This window comes from Eriocheir sinensis, chromosome 18, assembly GCF_024679095.1.
Source record: "Eriocheir sinensis breed Jianghai 21 chromosome 18, ASM2467909v1, whole genome shotgun sequence".
Classification (NCBI taxonomy): Eukaryota; Metazoa; Arthropoda; class Malacostraca; order Decapoda; family Varunidae; genus Eriocheir; species Eriocheir sinensis.
The window spans coordinates 392,293-416,377 of NC_066526.1; the positions used below are offsets into that span (position 1 = coordinate 392,293).

The 24,085-nt window shown below is 42.9% G+C and overlaps 2 protein-coding genes across 5 annotated transcripts in view; one reads left to right on the forward strand and one right to left on the reverse strand.

Annotated features, from left to right (window-relative positions):
- Positions 1-5,567, forward strand: part of LOC127000191 (SET and MYND domain-containing protein 4-like) — a 95,882-nt gene extending 90,315 nt beyond the window's left edge. For all 4 annotated transcript variants that reach the window (XM_050863594.1, XM_050863596.1, XM_050863595.1 and 1 more), the window contains one exon: positions 830-5,567. In XM_050863594.1, the coding sequence (XP_050719551.1) occupies positions 830-1,039 (210 nt within the window). In that variant the 3' untranslated portion in view covers positions 1,040-5,567. The remainder of the gene's footprint in view (positions 1-829) is intronic.
- A 3,798-nt stretch (positions 5,568-9,365) lies between these two features.
- Positions 9,366-24,085, reverse strand: part of LOC127000194 (G-protein coupled receptor Mth2-like) — a 35,375-nt gene continuing 20,655 nt past the window's right edge. Inside the window, exons 7-10 of the mRNA XM_050863605.1 lie at positions 16,693-16,871; positions 14,245-14,374; positions 12,050-12,160; positions 9,366-11,608 (exon numbers count right to left, since the gene is read on the reverse strand). Of these exons, the coding sequence (XP_050719562.1) occupies positions 11,410-11,608; positions 12,050-12,160; positions 14,245-14,374; positions 16,693-16,871 (619 nt within the window). The 3' untranslated portion in view covers positions 9,366-11,409. The remainder of the gene's footprint in view (positions 11,609-12,049; positions 12,161-14,244; positions 14,375-16,692; positions 16,872-24,085) is intronic.

Here is a 24,085-nt window from a genome sequence, read left to right on the forward strand (position 1 = left end):
AATACTTGGTTAAGTAATGAGTTGACATTTCAAATATTTCACTGTGGGTTGAGCAGCTGCTCAGTTCCTGCTCTTCCTACCAAGCTTGCTGGCAGATCTAGCAGATGCCAGTCATCTAGCAAAATAGCGTCCCACACTAACAGTCTCCTCACAATATTCCTGCAGCAGCTCCTACAGGTGACCATTTACTGGAACAGCAATCATAGTTAAATGAAACATTCACAGAAGGTAACAAGATGCAGCAGAGGTGACGTTGGCCACTCATATATCTACGACGTGTCCTTCGTGTACACTGTCCCTCGCCAACACAACCCCTATGTAATGACTTGGTGGGGTGGGCTGTTAGGCTAATGCTGCCATCTTGCCAAAAATTTGGTGGCTCAATATGATAATGTTGCACAGCATTGTGTGGCTAACCAGGGCGAGCTCATGAGGAAAGCCGGGTTTAGGGGGGGGGGGGGGGTAAGAGGTGTGGGAACACTGCAGGACATTCAAATACAATGTTATTTTGTTTATCATAAATTTTGACTTAAGACCAATTCAACCTATGACCCGCCTGTATGTTTTGAACACCATTGTATCTTGAGGACTACCTCTAATGAGTTCTTTGCAGCTGATCACAGGCTTGTTTTTGCAACACTCAGGCTTCATGTCAGGAACATGGTGCCAAGGGCTACAGAGGAACATTAATGACTGTAGTGATCTTCATATTTGATAATTTCAAATTCTATCATACAAGAAATAAATTATTAAGTTTACTGTAAGTAAAATATACTTGCCCATATTTTTCTCTTTGAGAAATGCCTCTAATTTTTCCTCCATCCTTCAGAACACGGAGCAGACCTTCAAGGCGGCCTGCAAGGAGATGGAGGCCTTCAACCTGGAGAAGGCCGAGTCACTCCTCATTGAAAACCTGAAGCAGCTGGAGGCCTCCCTGTACCCCCCTTACAGGGACTACCACCTCACACAGGAGGCCTACATGAGGGTGTGCCTCTGCCAGGGGAATGTCATAGTCAAGCCGCCCAAGTCTGAAGAGTAGGAGCTTCATGAGGCCCTTGGAGCACTTCACTAGACCTTCAGTATGTTTGTAGATCACAGTTTATTTGACAGATGGTTTACTCTAGCTACTCTATACGCGGTTTTCAGAGATTTGATAAACATATACAATAGAGAGTTATTTGATATTTATTTCTATGGCTTTGTATGATGTATGCAGTTCAGACTGTATAATTCTGTCCTATATATATGATATAAATTGCCTATGTGTGTGTGTGTGTGTGTGTGTGTGTGTGTGTGTGTGTGTGTGTGTGTATGTGTGTGTGTTTTATTGCTCTAGCATGTGCTGAATACTAAGTTGAGTGATCCGTTTCTATACTTTTTGCATTACTTAAGTACTGCACTGAGGCTTCTTCTGCAGCTAGGGTCTAGTTAAGGGTCAGTGGTGTGCACAGGGATGGCCCAGGTGGAGCCTCTCCCTCCCTGGCGTGTGGCTGCTGGACAATCCCTTGAGTCAAGTCTTTGTTGTGGCAAAGCTTACCACCAGAACAATGATTTGAGGGTCTGTGTGAGAGCAGTTTACTCCTTTGAACATATTGCTTTCTCTTAAATCTTCAGTAGGTAATTGCAAAGTTTCTGAAGTATTTAAATCATGTACAGAATGCAGCTGCTTTCTCAGTTTGAGTCTGACATCATTATATATTCCATCCAAAGTTTGCTTGATAATTACCAGTTGCATAATAAGAAATAGTACTATTTTGATGACTGCTCCATATGACACATTTGTAATGTAGTATCTGCAGGAGTCTGCTCCTGCCATGAATCAGGGAATATCAAGCACTAACGTCGCCTCAGAGAGTGTGAGTGTATCTGTCAGTGTGTGCAGTAGTTAGCGGACCAGCGGCGTGAAGACGAGTGTTCATCATTACTTTATCAATATGCATCTGTACATTTCCTCATCCATTTCAGTGAGAAATGGAGTGAGGTAACACAGCAGTGTGGGGAGTGTTGTGTGGATGAACCATGAGAAACACCAGACTTGGTTTGTTCATAGTCAAGTTATAGATAGAGATACTATTGCCTATATATTTAAATGTTGTCACTCTGGTGGAATGGATTTCATTCTTCTTTGTACATAGTGAATAAATTCCTCCTGCTTGTTGTTATCATTAATGAAGATATATATATATGAGCAACCTCGTTGTATTAGCATAGTGAATCATTTGGCACAACAATTGCATAATTAATGAGGACTGACTTGTCTTGGGAACGCCTGGCTCCTCCCAGCACAGGCAGCGGGCGGCCTGCAGGCCCAGCGCTCAGGGCCACGTGGTGTTGACTTCCTGTCCAGACATTTTTTATGAAAGGAGAATGAAAATGCTGCTGATTATGTTGTGCTGACTAGTGAGTGCATGTAGTGTGCTTGAGCCTTTGTGAATGACTCGGTAGCATTTAAAAGCTTGCATGCTTTGTGTCAAGTAAGAAAGGAACCTTGAATTATACACTTTTTCAATTAGTCTGCAAGAATGCTTTACTGATGTTGAGTGTGCCATATGATGCTCAGTGTGAGCACCTGTTCTATCAAACATTAGAGCAAGAAAAAATATGTTGAGTAAAAAATGAAATTTTTTAGACAACCAATTTTATCCTGGTTGGTTTACACAAGTGTAACAACAATGATGCTGATGTTCAGCCTGAGGGCTGTATCCTTAAGGACAACAGGGGAATACTTTACACAGTTCCTTGCTGCAGACTCACTATCTTAGTCAAGAAGTGTTTAGTGCCAAATGTTTCTGCTTCACTCACATTGTTTCTGTGACCAAAGGAGACTTGAAAGGAGTTATGCTTCAACTCCATGGGAAGGAATCTTGTGTTATCTTGTGCATTGAGAACATGAAAGTGGAAGCTGTAAAACCTTTCTAGTTAGTACAAGGCCAGCTTTGTTCTGTCCAGAGGTGGCGCATGCCCCTGCCACACTATGTGTCCAGCAGGCGTGTGCTTGGTGACTGGCAGGTTTGGGGAGGTAATTATTTTCTCATGTGCAAGGTGAAAGTATGTAACCACGACAGACAGTAAAGCCTCACGTCATTGCACCAGTCAGGACGCAGTGACCTGTGTGAACACTGTGGACCTGTGACCCACAAGTCCTCTGCAGGTGACTAGCGATACACGTGAGTGTGCGTGTGTGTATTTACTTAGTTTAGCCAAAAAGGGAGTGAGCTGTGCTCATGGAATCCTGTCTCTGAATCTCACTGGGACATATTTAGTAGTAAACTCTTTTAAGCTTTTGGACTGGACAGTTTCTTTGTTGAGGCTGTTCCACAGTTCAATGCATCTGTGTGGAAAATGCCATTTTTTTATATCTTTCAAGCATCTTCTCTGCTCCTATTAAATTCCATGTACCCTGCTTGCTCTCCCATACCATAAAAGTAAATCTCTGTCAGTTCTGTTTCCTCCCTTCACTGCACTTAAAACTGCCACCATCTCACCCTACTTTCCTTCTCCTCCAAGGGTGCGGCAGACCCAACTTTTGGAGTCCTTCCTTGTTCATTGAATTTGTCAGGCTGGGAACCATCTTGGCTGCTCCTTGTATTCTCTCAATCTTGTTTACATCCTTCTTGTTTTGGGGCGAGGGGGCCACACTGCTGCTGTGTGTTTCACCCTGGGAAGGACTTGAGCCACTGTCAATTTCCCAAGTATCATCTCTTTGTTCTTGTTGTGAAATGCCACCCATGTTTTTTGACAGTTTGTTTGAGTCTAATTAATGTTTTCTTTTGAGTGAAAAATAATCCTAGACCAGCACTCCCGAATCCTTCTCTTCTCTCACTAATGTGATTTTTTAAGATTTCTCATTGAATAATTTAGTGATGGCCTCTCAGTAGTTTTACTATTTTCACATAATAGGCATCTTTTACATTAAATGTCATTTCCCATGTGTGGCTCCATTTGCAAATCCTGTCTATATCTTCTTGCAGCCCTTTTCAATCCTGCAATAAGATTCAGACAGGATTTGTGCATGCAGCCAGCCAACCGTGGGAAATAATATTCAATACGAAAGAATGTACATTAGTGTGTGTGTGTGTGTATGTGTGTTGACAACACCTCAGGGCACTCTGCAGAGGGTCTTGCAGCGATACATTTGTCTTAACCAAAATTTTTCCTGAGGGACAATGTTCAATTATGCATGAAATTATACAAAGAGCAAGCTTGAATAATTTTTGTACACATGAAGTGTTAATAAAGTCTGTATAACTCCTCCTAAACATCTGATGCAAACTCCTGAGTCACTGGTGCAGTGTTCCCTCCCTGGCAGTGTTGATGAAGTGAGGCTTTACTGTGTTGTTGAAGACGGTGGACCATTTTAAGAATTTGTGCAGTTTTTACCCAGCTGAGCTGATGAGAAGCTCCTCTTGCTTGCGTGTTGATGGAGCGTGTGAAGAGTGAGACACCTGAACGCTAACACAGTAGTTGGGTGCCTGATGTGAACTTAACATTTAGGTTCAGACAGAAAAGCCCATAAACTAAGACGTGCCCTAAGTTGTAAGTCCGTGGCAAAGGTCAGCTGGTCCAAGCAGCAGCAGAGCAAGTGGGAATTCAACTTGGTTTTTCTCATTTTCTAGTCATTCTGAGGCATCACCTTCACGAGTCAAGGGAATATTTAGTGATCTTGATAATTCTGTAGGTTTGTGTTCACTCCAGACTGTGACTCCAGGATTGTGATAATGTTATGGTTGCACCGTATACTCTGTACTGTGTTAGACATTCTCCTCACAGGCCGGAGCCTCATTTTGAGCCTCTTATGAGTGAGTTTGTTACTTTTGATTCTCCTCAGTGTAGCTTCAAGACTGAATTCCACTGTAATTCTCAAAATATTTTTATATTGGAACCTGCATAAACATGAAGATTATGACTGGTGGTGTTTTCAGGATTCACAGTGACTGAGGGATGTCATGGGGCTCAGGGTTCACAGCTTGGCCAACACTTTCCCCAAGAACATATTAAAGTAAAAATTTATTCCTATTGTTATTGAAGTTTTGATACAATGGAAAGTTATAAATGTCACAAAATTTTCTTTACACTACTCTTGTGTCATGACAAACACAAGGACTTGAGGTTCAAAAGCCTAGTTTGATTCTTAGATAAAAAGCACAACAATTAAGTTTGGTCCAAGGACTGAGGCCGTCAGCCTGATCTGTGTCTCTGGCCTCTCCTCAGAATTAGTTTATAATACTTTAGTCATAGTCTTCAGACTTTATGCATTTTCTGATTATTTTTAAACATTTCTTTACTTTAATTATGCCTTAAATAGTGCCTTTTGTACACTACTACAGCCTGGCTAAGATAAAGAGGATTATGTTGAGGAAGTATATCATTATTACTGCCTAATGCATCCCTGTTATGAGAGTGAGTGAGTCAGCTGATGGGGACACACACTGTGCTGCCAGCAGTGGTGAGCACAGCTGACTCTACCAACCGCTGGTCCTCTAACTACAAAGTTAGCTTTGCTAATGCTTAACCACTAATAAAAGTGACAGAGGCTAATATTAAAAGTGTTTTTATATATGAATTGAGCTGTGGTTTGTTTTATTGGCTCTGATCCAAAACCCTTACAAACAGATCCAGGGATCTGAAATGTTAATATGTTGTAACACAGGCTTTTCCAGAAAATACAGAATACCAAGATCAGATGATGAACAAAGTGCATGAATAATTAAATGAACAACTGAAATTACCAGAGCAAAAGGTTGGCATTCCTATTATCCTTTGACTTAAGGACAAAATAGTCCTCCAGGCAGTACCAAGGGCTCTGAGGCTCCTGGGCATTACCCTCCCAAGCCTGAGTGGCCCCCACTCCACCCACAGCAGCTCCTCAAAAGGCTTAACAGCCACTAGTGTACCTGACTGACTGTTTGAGGCAGCCACAAGAGTGGAACCACATGTATTAGTTAAGTTAGCAGACTTTAAGTTAGTGGAACTAAGTTTTGGAGGAGCCAATTGGTTTGTTAAGTTTCCAAGGGCAACAAAAAAGCTGTAACAAAAAGTTAGCTTGGCTAATTAACTGATTAGCCAAACCGTGCCCACCACTGCCGATAAGAAGTCAATTATATGGCCTGTGCAGCACGCTCAAGACAGGAAGGAAGAGGAGGCCTTAGCACATAACAAAGGGGAAGCATGAGGGCACCACTAGTGGACATCATAGGCCAGGAAATCATTTTAGAGCTGCTACAGGAAGGAAGTTGGCACTTGTGATCTCCTTGCCCGTGAGTGAATAATACTTTGGGTTGAAGGGGGATCAGCTGACATATTTAGAGCCTGAGTTGTAAGTAAAATGCATAGAGCACTGCCTCAATGCATGATCACGCCTTAAAAAAAAAAAAAAATAAGAAAAATAAAAAAGGGTCATTTGCAAAGACAGGAGAATGTGGGGAGGACATGATGTTTTAAACATCCATTACTTAAAACATGTCCTTTTTCATTTATATTCTTCAAAATGTTCTTAAATGCAATGAAGCATACTTCAGTCTGGAATTTTGCATATTTTTCAAGAATTAACTGAAAATTAACTGAGCCAATTGCATTTACAATTTCCTTTTATGCATCCTCAAAAACTACATGACTGATCTTTATGAAACTTTACCACAAGAACCACCTCATAGATATACGTACATAATATATCACAAGCTAAAATGAAGAAAATATAGTAAGTGGCTTCTTTGATTCCCATTTGTCTCATTCTTATTTTCACTACTACTACTGCAAAGAGGTCACAACCATCAAACAGTCCTCTCATAACCACATCTAATACATCCAGCTTCAGCCTACTGTCCAAAGCAATATAATCTGAAGCTCCTCTCATTCCCTCATGTCCAAGTATAAAAGTAAGGTAAAGTTGGGAGCACATGCTGTTAGCTGTTAGCTGTGCATGGCTGTGGTGCTCACCTCCGTGCTATTGGCCCTTGAGCCTGGGCTGGGTGAGAACCCATTACCCCGGAACACAGGGTCAGTGATACCCAGGTTACCACAATTTACCTTCCCCAGGGTTTCCTCAGATACCTATCCATTTGTCAACCAACCATTGTGAACTCTTCAGAAATTTAAAAGCTTTATAATGCAGATATGCAGCAACTGTTTGGTACAATAAACCAGAGACGAAACAAACAGCAAACTAACAAAAATTTAAAATAAGCAAAACAAAACTTGAAATATGAACATAAACTTATGACAAACTCACATACAGCAGGAACACAATGATGAAGGTCGTTATCAATGTTCAGCAACTTCAGCTGCTTCACTCAGTGGGTGAGGGAACCCAGGCCAAGCAACACCACGCTGCTGGACTGTGCCTCCACAGCCACAGGGAACCCCCACCACCCTGCCGGGAATTTCTGGATCTGGATCTAACCTGTGAACAACATTCCAAACAAGCAGAAAATGTCCCCTTACCTTCAGGCTGAATACTATCCCTGACCGCTGCTCCAGGCACTTCCAGTCACCAGCTGGACCAGGCGAGCCCCACACGGCCTGCACCACCCTGCCTCACCAGCCAAGTCAGTAACCTATTATATCCATGTTATGCACCAATTATATCGCCCTGCACATTATAGAACACGCACACATCCCCCCACTGACTCCTTTATGCCTGTTATTAAGATTCTTCCAAATTATGTTTTCTATGCCCTCTCTGGCCTCAACTCTCGGAAGGCTTATGGACCTGCTGATGGAGTGCCTCCTATTGTCCTTAAAAACTGTGCTTCCGTGCTGACACCCTGCCTGGTCGAACTCTTTCGTCTCTGCCTATCAACATCTACCTTACCTTCCTGCTGGAAGTATGCCTTTTTACAGCCTGTGCCTAAGAAGGGTGACCGTTCCAATCCCTCAAACTACCGCCCTATAGCTTTACTTCCCTGTCTATCTAAAGCTTTTGAATCAATCCTTAACCGGAAGATTCAAAAGCACCTTTCCACTTCTTACCTTCTATCTGGTCGCCAGTATGGGTTCCGCAACTTCCGCAAGGGGCGTTCTACTGGCGATCTTCTTGCTCTCTTAACTGACTCTTGGTCATCCTCTCTTAGCCGTTTAGGTGAAACTTTTTCTGTTGCGCTAGACATATCTAAAGCCTTCGATAGAGTCTGGCACAAGTCTTTGCTTTCTAAACTGCCCTCTTTCGGATTCTATCCCTCTCTCTGTTCCTTTATCTCCAGTTTCCTTTCCGGCCGTTCTATCTCTGCGGTGGTAGACGGTCACTGTTCTTCCTCTAAACCTATCAACAGTGGTGTTCCACAGGGCTCTGTCCTATCACCCACTCTCTTCCTGTTATTCATCAATGATCTTTCCATAACAAACTGTCCTGTCCACTCATACGCCGACGACTCCACTCTACATTATTCAACTTCTTTCAATAAAAGACCCTCACAACAGGAAGTACACGACTCCAGACTGGAGGCTGCAGAACGCTTAACCTCAGACCTTGCTATCATTTCCGATTGGGGCAGAAGGAACCTTGTGTCCTTCAATGCCTCAAAAACCCAATTTCTCCACCTATCAACTCGACACAATCTTCCAAAGACCTATCCCCTATTCTTCGACAACACTCAGCTATCACCATCTTCAACACTAACATTCTCGGTCAATCCTTTACTCAAAATCTCAACTGGAAACTTCACATCTCTCTCGCTAAATCAGCTTCCTCGAGGTTGGGCGTTCTGTATCGTCTCCGCCAGTTCTTCTCCCCCGCGCAGTTACTATCCATATACAGGGGCCTTGTCCGCCCTCGTATGGAGTATGCATCTCACGTGTGGGGAGGCTCCACTCACACAGCTCTCCTGGACAGAGTGGATGTTACCTCTCTTTCTATCTTCTATCGATATTTCCACGCTGACTGCTCTTCTAAACTTGCTAACTGCATGCCTCCCCCCCCTCCCATGGCCCCGCTGCACACGACTTTCTACTCATGCTCATCCCTATACTGTCCAAACCCCTTATGCAAGAGTTAACCAGCATCTTCACTCTTTCATCCCTCACGCTGGTAAACTCTGGAACAATCTTCCTTCATCTGTATTTCCTCCTGCCTACGACTTGAACTCTTTCAAGAGAAGGGTATCAGGACACCTCTCCTCCCGAAATTGACCTCTCTTTCGGCCACCTCTTTTGATTCTTTTTAAGGAACAGCGAGTAGCGGGCTTTTTTTTATTATTGTTTCCTTTTTTTGTGTGCCCTTGAGCTGCCTCCTTTGTTAAAAAAAAAAAAAAAAATCACTCGCCCTGTGCAGAGGCGAGGCTCTCAACAAGGGCATCAGCAGTTTTATTAATCATAGCCCAAGCGAGCACAACTAACCGAGTGACCATTTATTTATCCGGTTAAAGAGCTCATACATTCATACCTTTATTGTAAAATGATAACAGAAAACAGTAATATTGTGATGTATAGCACACATAATGTTGTTATGCGTGTTAATTAATGGCTTAAAAAACAGTTAAGACGTAACTATCGTACAAGTATTGTGTGGCAGGGCAGTCCACCCCTCAGAGGACGTTATATTAACCCTTAAAGCACACACGTATGACAGATTATTATCTTAAACGTGTAATAAATAAAATAATGCAAAACTATCAAAACCTTCAGCAATATGTTTCACTGTTGCTTTGCCAGTGATCATAATTAAGCTGCTTCAGTCACAGCAAAAGGTGGACAACAACGTAACAAACACCACACTCTCAGTAATAAATGTGGGAAAAGCTGGCATAACATTCAACGTATGAACACAAGAGTTCCTTTGGCAAGTTTGCTTCACTTATAAGAATGTTCCTCGCGGGAGTTGACGAATTGGTCCATAGTCCATATCCATATCCATACATCCATATCCATATCCATAGTCGTCCGTTAATAGTTTCCATAGTCCACAGCTCCACTTTGTTAAACGTCTCGGGATCCCATTACCACTCCCAAGGTCACAGAGAACACTGACGGGGATTTCAAGGGTAATTTTCCTGTCGAAGATGTAGAAGTCGTGTCCACCTCTCATGAGGCTCACAAAACAGTCCGTGAAAATCCCAGCAACTTCTACGAGAGGCTTTTCCAACAGGCGGACAGAGGCACCGATACGTTTAAGAATAGGCCTACGGACTATAGTCTCACTGTTTCATTTGGTGTCCAGTGCGAGGACTAAACCATCGGACGCTGCAGTAGTAAGACCCAAGTGAACGTACGTCTGTATGATCATTTTTCCTACTTTTGATTCATATGCACTTGCACACAAACACCTTTGACGATAACTAGGATAAAAATAGGCTACTGTTGGTTTCGTCAACGTGCCTTCATCTTGTTTCCTACCTAATCAAAGACGCTTGTGTTGGCCTCGCCTGTTATTTCCTCTAACAACCCTCAAATTTCTGTGAAAACCATCGGAGAGAGCGTAGAGATAAGCAAGAGTGGAAATAGCGATGCAACGTGCACACCCTGGGACTCGAAGGGGGCGGAGACCTCAGTTGGAAGGTTATAAATATAGGCTATTCATCTGTCCTTTAGCGACCTTCAGAGGGTCACGAGTAGGGAAGAGCCCAGCACTGTCGTGAACACTTTCCTTTTGGACATTAATGGTGCCGCGGAAGGCTTTGGGCTCTGCGCCGCCCTCAGCCGCTCTGGTTTGCACATTTCATCACAGTTCTTATACTTGCTCTCATCTCGGCTCGTCTCTACGGTTTTCTTAGGGTTCTTAGTTTTTTAGGGGGTTGAGTATTAGTGAATGCCATATATGGCTACAGGGGAGTACTTCATGAGGCAGGAAAAGAGATAATGGGCACGCCAATAAACCAACCTTTACCCTAAGATGTCCAGATGGTGCCAAACTCACCGACTGGCCACACTTAGCATGAACACCTCTTTGGCTCATGTAATGCCAGTATTGAGCACCAGGGGGCCGCCGCCACGCCCCTACAGGTGACCCCGAGACAGGGAGAGGCTGGGCGACATATTTGTCTTATCAGAACACCTAATCGCCTCCTGCCAGGCCTCATCGGGTCCGTATCTGCCGTAGGATAACCACACACGACTGTCTGGGAGGCTCGTACAAGGAGGCTGTATGCTATAGTTTTGGTGTCGTAGGAGCTCCACGTTCACCGGCATCAATGTTATTTCAAGGGCGAGAGTGCCAGGTCTTGTCCCTGTCAGAGTTAAGAAAGCTTTTTTGTCGCCCTCTGGTCATGCTCCGAAGCTTGCGTCTCCTGTCACACTGGGGATGGCGGTGCAAGCTTGTATCCAACTTCATGATTGCTGAACGAAGCTTATTTATGTCTTCTGGGTGTTACCGAGAGCATATTTCTCCCGTTGAAGATCTCAGAGGAGACCAGTGTCATGGTAAGAAGGCTTCAGTAGTAGAACAGAGTAAGAAGACTCCACCTCGGTGCCCCTCAAGCCTCAGATGACGGAGTGCTTGATGGTGGTCTCGTTGTTGACGGTGTCGGTCTCGGCGTTGAGGTAATGTCCCGGGAAGGTCTCTTTGGCCACCCTGACGCCGCACAGCACCTCGCACACGCGGACCAGCACGGCGCGGCGACACACGAACACGAAGAAGATGATGGGCCCCTGCATGATGTTGATCAGGTCGAACACGATCCTGGAGGGCGAGGAAAGAAAACCATTTAGCAAAGACACCAGACACCAGCCATATAGGCTATAGGAAAGACTAAAAGAAGACACGAGCAGATTTTGGGAGCAAACAACTCTTGAAAGCGTTGACTTGTTTTAACCACAAGGTTGTTTGGTATTTCTATTGCAAGGACTTAGTGCGGCTGAAAGAATGTGAAAGCCAGCCAATAATGAAATGCACAAAACACAAGCATTTAAAGACTTACATTACTACATTTGCTCCTTTAAAATGGAACACATTGCAATATGACATTCCTTAAAATCTAACTACCTGCAAATTTTTTATTGTTTAGCTTTGACAGAATCTACAAATGTATTTTAATAAACCCTCCTCCTCATCTTGGCAATAAATAGCGCTCGATATCCCGCTATAAGCAGTGTCACTATATCTCCTCTGTGCGACTCTTACCAGATGTAGTTGGTGGAGGAGCCGTAGGTCTCACGCTGCACGAAGAACGAGATGACTTCGAAGATCCAGGTCACGCCCATTAGCACGAACAGTTTCAGGTACATAGTGAACCTGTGAACAAAAGAAATAAGGACTTATATATATATATATATATATATATATATATATATATATATATATATATATATATATATATATATATATATATATTCTTGAAGTTTCATGAACACACACACACACACACACACACACACACACACACACACACACACACACACACACACACACACACACACAGTCTTCCGCATTGCAACTAGCCAAAGAAACAAAGGAGAGACAGAAAAGAGGGTGGAGTAAGCGGAGAAATGTTTCGAGCTTGAGGGAGATGAATGAGGAAGAAAAAAAGGAAGGGGAGGGAAGGGGAGAAGGAGGGAACCAAGTTACACGGCGTTGATGGGAAGTGGGAGGGGACGGTAAGGAGGGAAGGAAGGGAATGCGGGAGGGAAAGGGAGGGAAGGGAAGAGGGAGAAGGGACAGAGATGGATGAGGGTGAGGGAAAGGAGGCGTTAGGGTGGCACCGTGGCACTGGGTTGGGTGGTGCCAAAGAGACGTGACACTATTTTTTTCAGCAGACCAAGAAAATTAAGATAACAAATGAAAAGAAAAAGGAAAAGGCGGTCATGATGTTAAAGAGGAAAATATGACAAAGGGAAATAAAACAGAACAAGGATGCAAATAATATGAAAAAGGAGGAGGAGGAGGAGGAAGCATGGGAGGAGGAGGCGTGGGAGGAGGAGGAAGAAGGAGGAGGAAGTCATGTTTGTCAGCTGGGCGAGATCACATAACAAGGAGGGTTGCCATGTACACACACACACACACACACACACACACACACACACACACACACACACACACACACACACACACACGATCTTTTCACACCAATCGGATAAAAATTCGTCACTTTATAACCTAAAAAAAATATGCAAAAAACTAAGAATGACTTTTTTGCAGATACCGTAAAAAAATGTAATAGCTATAAGTAAAGAAGAAAGATTAAAGAAAAAAAGGAAATAGAAAGAGTAAATTGATCTACTATGAGCAGAAAAAAAAGGGTTGATAATGAAAACAAAGGAAGGGAAAGAGTACCATTGTAAATAACGAACTTTATATAATCTTATCAGTCATTGTCAATTAAACGGGCTATACCTACGAGCAGCTTCTCTCTCTCTCTCTCTCTCTCTCTCTCTCTCTCTCTCTCTCTCTCTCTCTCTCTCTCTCTCTCTCTCTCTCTCTCTCTCTCTCTCTCTCTCTCTCCTCCTCCTTTTCTTTTGTTTCTTTCTATTCTCTCGTTTTATAAGGCTAACACACTCTCTCTCTCTCTCTCTCTCTCTCTCTCTAACAGCGGTGAAATAAAAAAAAAGCGCCCGGGACAGTTTAATACAAGGCCAGAATTCATGCCGAGTGGGCGTGGCAGAAACATGTCAAGGAGGGAGAGAAAAAAACAGGAAAACAAGTGAACATCGGCGTACCTAAGAGCCTTGGGATGCAGCAAAGACACACACACACACACACACACACACACACACACACTCTTATGGAAGAACCGAGTCGCGAATAATAAAGTTTTGCATCGTGAATATAAATTTTTAAGCTCGAGGAACGACAGAAAAGGAAGTCAGGTCAGTAAAAAGAAAATATTTAAATACATAAGACAATGCAACGAAAGATGTCGCAAGTAAAATTGAGGAAAACAAAAGGAAAAATATATTATTCTTTCTTCTGTAACGATAAGGAAGAAAAAAAAAGAGAAGGAATTTGTGCGAAAAAAAGAAAAAGAGCCAGACAATGAAGGAGAGAGAGAGAGAGAGAGAGAGAGAGAGAGAGAGAGAGAGAGAGAGAGAGAGAGAGAGAGAGAGAGAATGTATGAGAAGTTATATAAGGAGGAAGAGATATAATTATCACAAGGAGAAAAAAAATCACAAAAGTTAAAATGAGAGACTTACTATCAAGCGTTAAGAAGAAGAAGAACAAGAACAAGAACAAGAACAAGATGAAGAAAAAGAAGAACAAAAACAAGAAACGAAGAAAAAGAAAAAGAACAAGAAGACAAAGAACAACAAGCAGAACAAGAACTAGAACAACAACAACAATAAAAAAATAAGAAGAAGAAGAACAAACAAAGTCACACTCACTGGAAGGTCCGCGCCTCCGAACTCTTGCTGAGGGAAAACAACTTGTAGGCGGAGACGCAGAAGAGGATCACGTTCACGCCGAGGATCACCGACGTGGGGCCGTAGAAGAAGATGATCAGCGCGTCGTCGCCTGAGGAGGAAAAAAAAAGAAGAAAAATAAGGCAGAGAAACCGGAGAAAGAGGAAGAGAAACTGAGAAAGAGAATGAGTAAGAGAGGAGAAAAACTGAGAAAGAGAATGAGTAAGAGAGGAGAAAAACTGAGAAAGAGAAAGAGGAAGAGAAACTGAGAAAGAGAATGAGTAAGAGAGGAGAAAAACTGAGAAAGAGAAAGAGGAAGAGAAGAGAAAACCAAGAATGAGGAAGAGAGGAGAAAAACTGAGAAAGAGAAAGAGGAAGAGAAACTGAGAAAGAGAGAGAGGAGAAAAACTGAGAAAGAGGAAGAGAAGAGAAAACCGAGAATGAGAAGAGAGGAGAAAAACTGAGAAAGAGAAACCTGAGAAAGAGAATGAGTAAGAGAGGAGAAAAACTGAGAAAGAGAAACCTGAGAAAGAGAATGAGTAAGAGAGGAGAAAAACTGAGAAAGAAAAAGAGTAAGAGAAACTGAGAATGAGGAAGAGAGGAGAAAACTGAGAAAGAGAAAGAGGAAGAGAAGAGAAAACCGGGAATGAGGAAGAGAGGAGAAAAACTGAGAAAGAGAAACCTGAGAAAGAGAATGAAGAAGAGAAACTGAGAAAGAAAATGAGGAAGAGAAGAGAAACACTTTACGGGCCAGTGTAGATCTTCAACTCATCCCCTTCCCTTCCTTCTCCCTTAGTCATCATCTTCCCTTTGATCCTCTTCCTCCTTCTTCCTCCCTTTGGTCATGTTTATTCCATTCACCTCACGCATCTCCTTATCTCCCTTTCTTCAAGTCATCTTCTCCCTTCCTCCTCCACACATGCCCCTTCTTGCCCATCTGCCCTTCCCTCCCTCCGTGCTCATCTATTTGCCGTCCCATCCATACCTCCTCCTCCTCCTCCTCCTCCGTAACACATGTGGTCAACCCTCCTCTGAATGCTAATGGCTGGCTACCTAACATCAAAACATTTCTACAAGGCCAGGACTACGATATCTGTCTGTCTGTTTGTCTGTCTGTCTGTCTTAACTTGCCATTGACATCTCAGGTAACTTAGTAACAGTACAGGTATGCTCCCAATTAACCTGTTGCAATGGCCTGCGTCGTGGGATAAAGACTTTCCCTGCTCACCAATTCAGTAACGAGCCTGACTGAACTTCTAACAGGGGATTCAGATTCAACTGCAGGCGTTCATCAACATACTCTTTGTTCTTCGTCACTAGTATAATAAAACAAGCTCAGTCAATGTTTAGTATCGATGGTTTACTAGTATCCGAGGTCTGACATCCGAGGACACATAGTAAACAATCATTGAACCCAGAATTTACCTCAATGCCTGACTTCACTGCTTATAAGTTATTCAGATTCAGCCCACGTGTGTCTGTTGATGACCTAGTTATTTATTTCTTACTCTCCAGTATATACAAAGAGATCTCACACATGGTTTAGTAGCTTTGGTTTACTAGTATCCATGCACGGTCTGACATCCGAGGACACACGCAGTAAACGAGGTCACTGAACCCTGAATTTACCTGACGCCTGAATGCGCTTCTTACAACTGATTCAGGTTCAAATGCACGTCTCTTAATGTCCTACCTCTCTTTCCTCCCTTTTCAGTACATATAAAAACCCTCACTCATGCTTTTGTATCCGTGACTGCGCTGCTTAAAACTGATTCAAAGTCCTATGCACGTATCTCTTAATGTCCTTCCTCTTGTTCCTCCCTTTCCAGTACATATAAAAACCCTCATTCAAGGTTTAGTATCCGTGGCTTACTAATATCCAGGGTCTAACATCTAAGGGCGCACCGTAAACAAAGTCAATGACCCCTGAATTTACCTGCACGCTCCTTGCCGTAATAAATAAGGCCATCAATTACTTGCTACACCTGTGCGTACCCCGGCCCAGACCTCGGGGCAAAGGTGCGGAAGAGAGTGCGAAAGGTGAACCAACTCATCAATCCTGAGCCAAACCAACTGAACCTCGTTTGTTAAGAGGAAGTAAACTAATAAGTCCATAAATTAACTATTCTATTAGGGGGAGCGGCAACTTAGTGGGTAGAGGTTTGGGTTCCCGAATGATATGAGAGATCGATCCCCTCTCAGCTGTAAGTGGGATAGGTTGTGCTTCCGTTAACACATTCCCCTCGTTGAAAAAGAAAAAAGAAAAAAAAATCTCCCCTGCACCTTACAACTAACTAATTACACCTCAAAACCGATTACACCTGAGAACTAGTCACACCTAAAAAACAATTACACCTGAGAACCAATTGAAATACGAAAACCAGCTACACTTGATCACTAGAAACCAACAGAAACCATCGTGTCACTCACCTGAAAACCAACACCTGGCCTCGAAATTCGGCTTAGGGAGGAAGGAGTTCTGGAGGTTCTCGGCGAAGTCCCGGGCCACAGCGAGGGAACAGATGAGCAGCGAGAGGCCCCACGCGTAGCACGAGTACACGAGGAACCAGCGGCTGGGACTCACGCCTGTCTGGAGCAGGTTCTTGCGGCTGCGGAAAGGTGCATTAGGTTAGTTTGTGGAGGGTTGGATTGCTTGATTTGATTATTACATTCGATTATTTGTGGTTGATTGGATTGTTTTTAGTTACTGTTTTGTTTATGTTTTGGTCGCTCCCCCCCCTTTTTGTTTTCATCACTGATATGTATGTATGTGTGTATGTATGTATGTACGAGTAGGTTAGTTTGTGGCAGATTGATTGGACCTTTTTTTTTTTCCCTTGATGTCTTTTCATGACTACTACTACTACTACTACTACTACTACTACTACTACTACTACCATCGACACGTGGGCTTCAGCAGCGAGGTATTTCCCTTCCCGAGACTCATAAGGCCTAAATGGTGTCATTGTTTCGCCGAGTACTAATCTTTTATGCATCACAGCCTCGTATATCACTCCCGGGATAAGCCTCGGCCCATTAGTCTTAAGATGGACGGCACGGGCTTGATGGCAGCGTGTGTAGCCATATTTAGCATTGTTTGCCACGCCATTCAGTGCCTGCAAGCTGTACACGACATAGTGGCCGGATAGAGACACCTGAAAAAAAATTATAGTGAAAATTCAATCTATAACGTCTCCATGATGCAGTGGCTAACGTGCCTAACTATGAATCTGCAGGCCTGAGTTCGAATCCCAGCTGCTCATCCTCCCTCTCCGTATGGTCGGTAAAGGGAAACCTGGGGAAGGTAAACTGTGGTAACCCGGATGTTGCGCTGGCCCTGTGTCCCGGGTTAATGGGTTCAAGGGCTCAAGGGCTTAAAAAGGCAAATGATACGGAGATGAGCACCGCGACCATGCGCAGCTAATAGTATATGCTCCCAACTTTAGTTTTGATAGATGTTTACAGTACACTCAGTCTGTCTCGCATCTAAATGATCTTACAGATACAGGTGAAGACATTTTTGTATGATGCTTAAAAAATGATTATTATTTAAGTTTTTACAAATCTAGAAATATGTATAAAAACAATCATTAGATAAAGCACTTACAGGTAATGTAGTCGCAAAGGTATAAAACTTGATTTATAGATAATGACAAGTGTCGGCTTTGAAATATGTGGAAATAAATAACCTCGGATAAAAACAAAACAAAAATCGAAAGCAAGAACCTTTTTTTTTTTTTTTTTTTTTTAAACCCACGATCGCTGGGTCACTAATGAACTGAAATAAATCTTCCGCAGCTTTGCCAGGATAACGACTTGCCTAACTGATACGACATTCACGATCAAGGAGTGGATATTGTTTATTTATCATTATAAGAGGCTGTGCAATAAGCGTAAGTCAATTGTCACCAAACCTTAAGTGCACAAGTTGACGAGGGTAGCCTCCTAACCCCGTTTCTTCACCTTCGTTCGTCTGCGTATCTAGCTATCTCATTTTGCAAACTGGTTACCACGATGACGTCAACAGCGGTCATTCACACAACACGGGAGCTTATAAATTCGCTCCCCCATTGGTGAGACAGTTATCTTATGAGGGGAACAATGGCATTACCTAGGTTGGGGAGACCATTTTCCGAGACATATATTGCCAGGGAAAGCATTTTGACCGGCTTAATAGCACATCCTGGGCGTGTGTAGAATTAGCGAGGTTCACAGCAAGTTTCACCGTGTATGACCTTTGGATGATATTAAAGACAGTAGGAAAAAGAATGTTTTGCTTGAGGGGAACACGAACAAAAAGTCTGGTATTTTTTCCATAACGAGCATTTACTGCAAGAAGACTTTAAGGGTCATATTCTCAAACATTGCTCACGGATACACATTTGACAAGGCTTTCGTACGGGTTTGGGGAAATTTCCAAGGTTATAAGTATTATGGCCCTGGTGGAATAGTTTGCTGATTTTCCTACCGTGATTGTGAAAAAAATAATAATGAGAACCCGACAACACCCTTTTCGTGAGAGGCAGAAGCGTCTAAAAGAATACTGACCTACCACAAACAGTAAAACGTTCATGTATAGCCTATAGAGTTGCGAGAACACCCAAGGCCTGGACACAAGAGGCTAAGTAACAAGATCTGCAACACATTTAATCATACTTATGTACTCAAGGAAAGCTAAATGCAAAGAAGTTTATTTGATTTTAATAACTACGGTAGATGTAGATGAAGTTGTGAGGAGGGAGTGGTGGAGGAAATAGTTGAAAGCGAACATTACTTCCAAATCTCCTCCCGCGGCGTTAAATCCCCCATCCCCGTGGCTGCCATTTTTAAATCTCTCATCGTAAACAAACCGCCCCTTATATTAATAGAAGTAATATGTTAGCGCAGAGAGGAGAGCATCAAGACACCTCTCCACCCGAAATTGACCTCTCTTTTGGCCACTCTACTTTTATCTTTTTAAGGAACGGCGATTAGCGGACTTTTTTTTCTACCCTTTTTACTTTTTGTTGCCCTTGAGCTGCTTCCTTTCCTGTTAAAAAAAAAAAAAAGATATACACAAAAATCCATAAAACTATTTAGTTAGCCCTACAAATGTACGTTTTCCCGGTTGATTTGTTGATATCCTTGTTCCGCCCCGCCCCCTTTCCGCCTTCCCTCCTGTCACTGGCCAAGGAACCCGCTCTGAGGCAAGTCGCGGGAGTTTGATTGACAAGTGTTGTGTCTTTGGGTCCTGCCTCTGTCATAGGACTTGCTGGGAGTGGCAGGGACGCGCAGTGGCAGACTATAGAGGTGCCAGGCCAGGTGACCCTCTCTCTGGACCTTGTAGTGTTGAGAAGTGTTTGAACGACTGCACGACCATCACCACCACAAGCGTTCCGGGCAAGATTAGAGGCAAGGATAAGACTACAGCAACTGTCCCAGGATTTAAAACGAGGTGAGGCAGACGTACCCAAAGTTTTACATATATTAGCAGGCCAGGGTCCATTTTTCTTGAACGTATCGGGCTACCATTACGACTATACAACTGAACGACCACCACCCAGGCCACAAGTGTTCCGGGCAAGATTAGAGGCAAGGATAAGACTACAGCAACTGTCCCAGGATTTAAAACCAGGTGAGGCAGACGTACCCTAAGTTTTGTATAGTAGCAGGTCAGAAATTGGTTTTAAGATGGCTATATAGATAGACAGAACAGAAGAATCACACTTTTTAGACGTAGCAGGCCAGGGAGAGATAGATAGACCAGACCCGCTACACATTGTTAAGATGTAGCCCATGTTTCGTATATTAGCAGGCCAGGGATTGCTTGTAAGAAGGCCAGATACATAGATAAAACAGTATAATAAGACACACCTCTTATTATCGTCATGAGTGGTAATTACTCATCCTAACGACCGTTCAAGGTGGTAAATATGAAGTTTAGCTCCGCCATTCTCATTATTACCGCGAAACTAGTAATCTATGTAATAAACGACCAGATTTCCACCGTAGCCTAATAGATAGTAACCTTTTATATTGATAAAGTCCCCTTGCAATAGACTACGAATGTCCCGCCGTGGTTTAATTTTGTGAAGGGCCACCAAGGTCACTGTGTGGGGCCGTTCTGCAGTAATAGCCTAGTTAACAAAACGGAAGGTAGTTACTCTTCGATGCTAGTTATGCAATTTTGTCACGAGGATAGATTTATTTTATCATAAGGATAGATTGTTAGCTAGGTTTGGTAAGGCTATGCTATGTTAGGCTAGGTTAGGTAGGGAAAGGTTAAGGTGTGTTAGATTAGATTTGGATAATGCTGCAAACAGTTATAGAGAAAAATAAATGTTCTGGGAGTCATGAGGATAGATTATTAGCTAGGTTCGATAACGTTATACTAAGTTAGGTTATGTTATGTTAAGTTAAGGTCACGGTGTTATATTAAATTTGGATAATGCAGCAAACAGTAATAGAGAAAATGAATGTTCTAGGAGTCGTGAGAGTATGAGTACATAAGAACATAAGAACATAAGAACGCAGGAGTCTGCAAGAGGCCGGTAGGCCTGTACGAGGCAGCTCCTTTGACCCTAAGCTCCCGTGTATCTAACCCCACCTAATATCGCTGTCCATGAATTTATCTAGTCTATTTTTGAATGTGACAATTGTATTGGCACTCACCACATGACTGCTAAGCCTATTCCACTCATCCACCACCCTATTAGTAAACCAATTTTTGCCTATGTCCCTGTTGAATCTGAATTTATCCAGTTTAAACCCATTACTTCGTGTCCTACCCGGTTCTCTTACCAACAAAACCTTATGAATGTCTCCCTTATTAAAGCCCTTCATCCATTTATAAACCTCGATCATGTCTCCACGCACCCTTCGCCTTTCTAGAGAATGCAAGTTTAACTGTTTGAGTCTTTCCTCGTATGGCAAGTTTCTCAACCCCTGAATCATCTTAGTCATCCTCCTCTGCACCGATTCTAACATTTTGATATCCATTCTATAGTAGGGTGACCAGAACTGAACCGCATAGTCAAGATGAGGTCTAACTAATGCTAAATATAGTTTGAGGAAGACTTCGTAGCTTCTGTTGCTTACGCTCCTTGAAATAAATCAGTACCCTATTAGCTCGATTTCTAGCTTGAATGCATTGTGCCCTTGGACGGAGATCAGAGCTCACTAAGACCCCTAAATCCCTCTCGCACCCAGACCTACTTATGAGAGTGTCATTTAAGCAATAGTTATGTGAGGGGTTGTTCCTACCTACACTCAGAATACTGCACTTACCTACATTGAACTCCATCTGCCATTTATCCGCCCAGTCATATAATCTGTTGAGTTCACCTTGGAGAATACTAGCGTCCTGATCCGACTCAATTACTCTACCGATCTTGGTATCATCTGCAAATTTACTAACATCACTACTAATTCCTGTGTCTAAGTCATTGATATAAATAATAAACAAAAGTGGACCTAATACCGAACCTTGTGGGACCCCACTCGTAACACATCCCCAGTCAGATCTTTTACCATTGATTTGCACTCCTTGCTTCCTATTGCTAAGCCACGCCTTGACCCAGTTCAAAACTTTACACTCTACTCCGTGAGCCTGTAATTTAAGCAACAGTCGTTGGTGAGGAACTTTGTCAAACGCTTTACTAAAATCAAGATAGATTACATCATAATTTTCATCTCTGTCAACCGCCTCAAATACTTTATTGTAGAAGGACAAGAGATTGGTGAGGCATGACCTACCTTTTGTGAACCCATGCTGCGAGTCGTGAATTGCTATGTTTCTCTAAATGCTCCTGAATGTTCCTGGCTATTATGGACTCCAGCATCTTCCCTATAACCGATGTTAAGCTAATTGGGCGATAGTTTGAAGCAACTGACCTGTCCCCTTTTAAAAATCGGCGTCACATTAGCTACTTTCCATAGGCTCGGCACATAGTTATTAACCGACATCTTAAAGATGTCGGTTAGTGGGTCACTGATTATATCACCTAGCTCCTTTAATACCCTCGGAAATATCCCGTCAGGACCTGGCGACTTGTTCTTCTTAAGCTTATCTATCTCATCCTGAACTACTTGCCTGGTAATGATTATATCCCTCAATTTATCGCCATCCCCGCCCTCGTACACCTGAACTCTTTCCGGTATAGTCGTTCGATCCTCCTGTGTGAATACTGAAAGGAAGTAGTCGTTCAACAATGTGCTCATATTTTCGTAATTTTCTACTAGCTCCCATGTGTTTGATTTCAGCGGTCCAATTTTCTCCCGTGTTTTTGTTCTATACATCTGAAAGAAGCCCTTAGGATTACTTTTCGCCTCATTTGCTACTTTGATCTCATAGTTCTTTTTTGCTATCCTGGTGTTTTTCTTAACTAATCTAGATAGTTCGACGTACCGGCCCCTGAGATGTGTTTCCCCATTCTTTATTTTCTGATAAATTCCCTTCTTTAACCCAATCTCGTGTTTTAGTCCACGAGTCATCCACTTAGGATCATTGTTTTCTTTTCTAAGTGTTCGCTGTGGTATATGCTGTTCTTGCCCCTCTACTATTACTCTAACTAAATTATTGTAAGACATTTCTACCTGGTTCTCCTGGCTCTCCAATCCGCAGTTCTGGCCCTCATGAATCCCTAAATTATCCCAGTTTACCCTTCAAGATGTCTTCGAAGCCCTCGTAGTTTGCTCTTCTAAAATCTGGCACTAACACTGGGTTTGGATCACGGGTTACCGCCCAGTCTAACCTAAAACGAACCGTTCTGTGGTCACTATTTCCTAACTCTCCGCCCACCTCCAACTCACGTAGCAAGTTCCCATTATTGGTTAGGACTAAGTCTAATATGTTATCTCCTCTGGTAGGCTCAGTAACTACCTGCTTAAGGAAATTATCTTGTATAACTTCAAGAAAGTCCTCGGCTTCCAGGTCACCCACTAGATCTTCCCAGTCTATATTCCTATAATTAAAGTCCCCCATTACGCAGACATTTCTACTCATACTCGCCCTGCCAATCTCATGTAGTAATATACTCGTGTCCTGCCTGTTAAGGTTGGGTGGCCTGTATATAACTCCTAGAGTTAGTTTTTCTTTCCCTTTGTAAACGTCCACCCAAACTGATTCTGAATCCATGTTAGTTTTGACTGAGTTGTTAACTAAACATTTAAGTGAGTCTTTAACATATAGCGCAACTCCACCTCCCTTTCTGCCCCTTCTGTCTTTGTGAAACATCTGATAACCCGTTATTTCAAATTCTGACCTAAAATTTCTATTAGCAAAGTCTATCCATGTCTCAGTGATCGCTATTATGTCAAAATTTTCTGAACAAGCTTCACCCCTTAGTAAGTCTATCTTGTTTCTGAGGCTCCTGCTGTTAGTATAGAAGATTCTTAGCCCGTCCTCTGTTACTCCTCTAGAATTACTTCTAAGCTGCCTGGTTATATTATGAGCTAGATGTCCCCTCCCATTACTCCTCCCATTGCTCCCATTACTCCTCCCCCCCTCGCCTATACTAAAAAATCCCTCAGGGTACCAAGTGCTCGCTCAAGGGAGTCTGAGAGAGCCTCAACACCCTTGAACGTCAAGTGTATCCCGTCACGGGCGTAGAGGGCGTCGTTGCCAAAGAAGAGGTCCCAATTGTCGACGAACAGCCACCCATTTTTGGTGGGAACGTTGAGTGGATACGTGGGTCGAACATGAATATATATGCTATCATGTATTTACGATTAATCTAACCACCCAAGAGGACGGGACGGCAAAGAAAAGTCTATGATCTTGTAAATATTTCGTTCATGGCAGGCATAAACGGCGGTGGCTGTGGTGGTCAGTGGCAAGACGCTG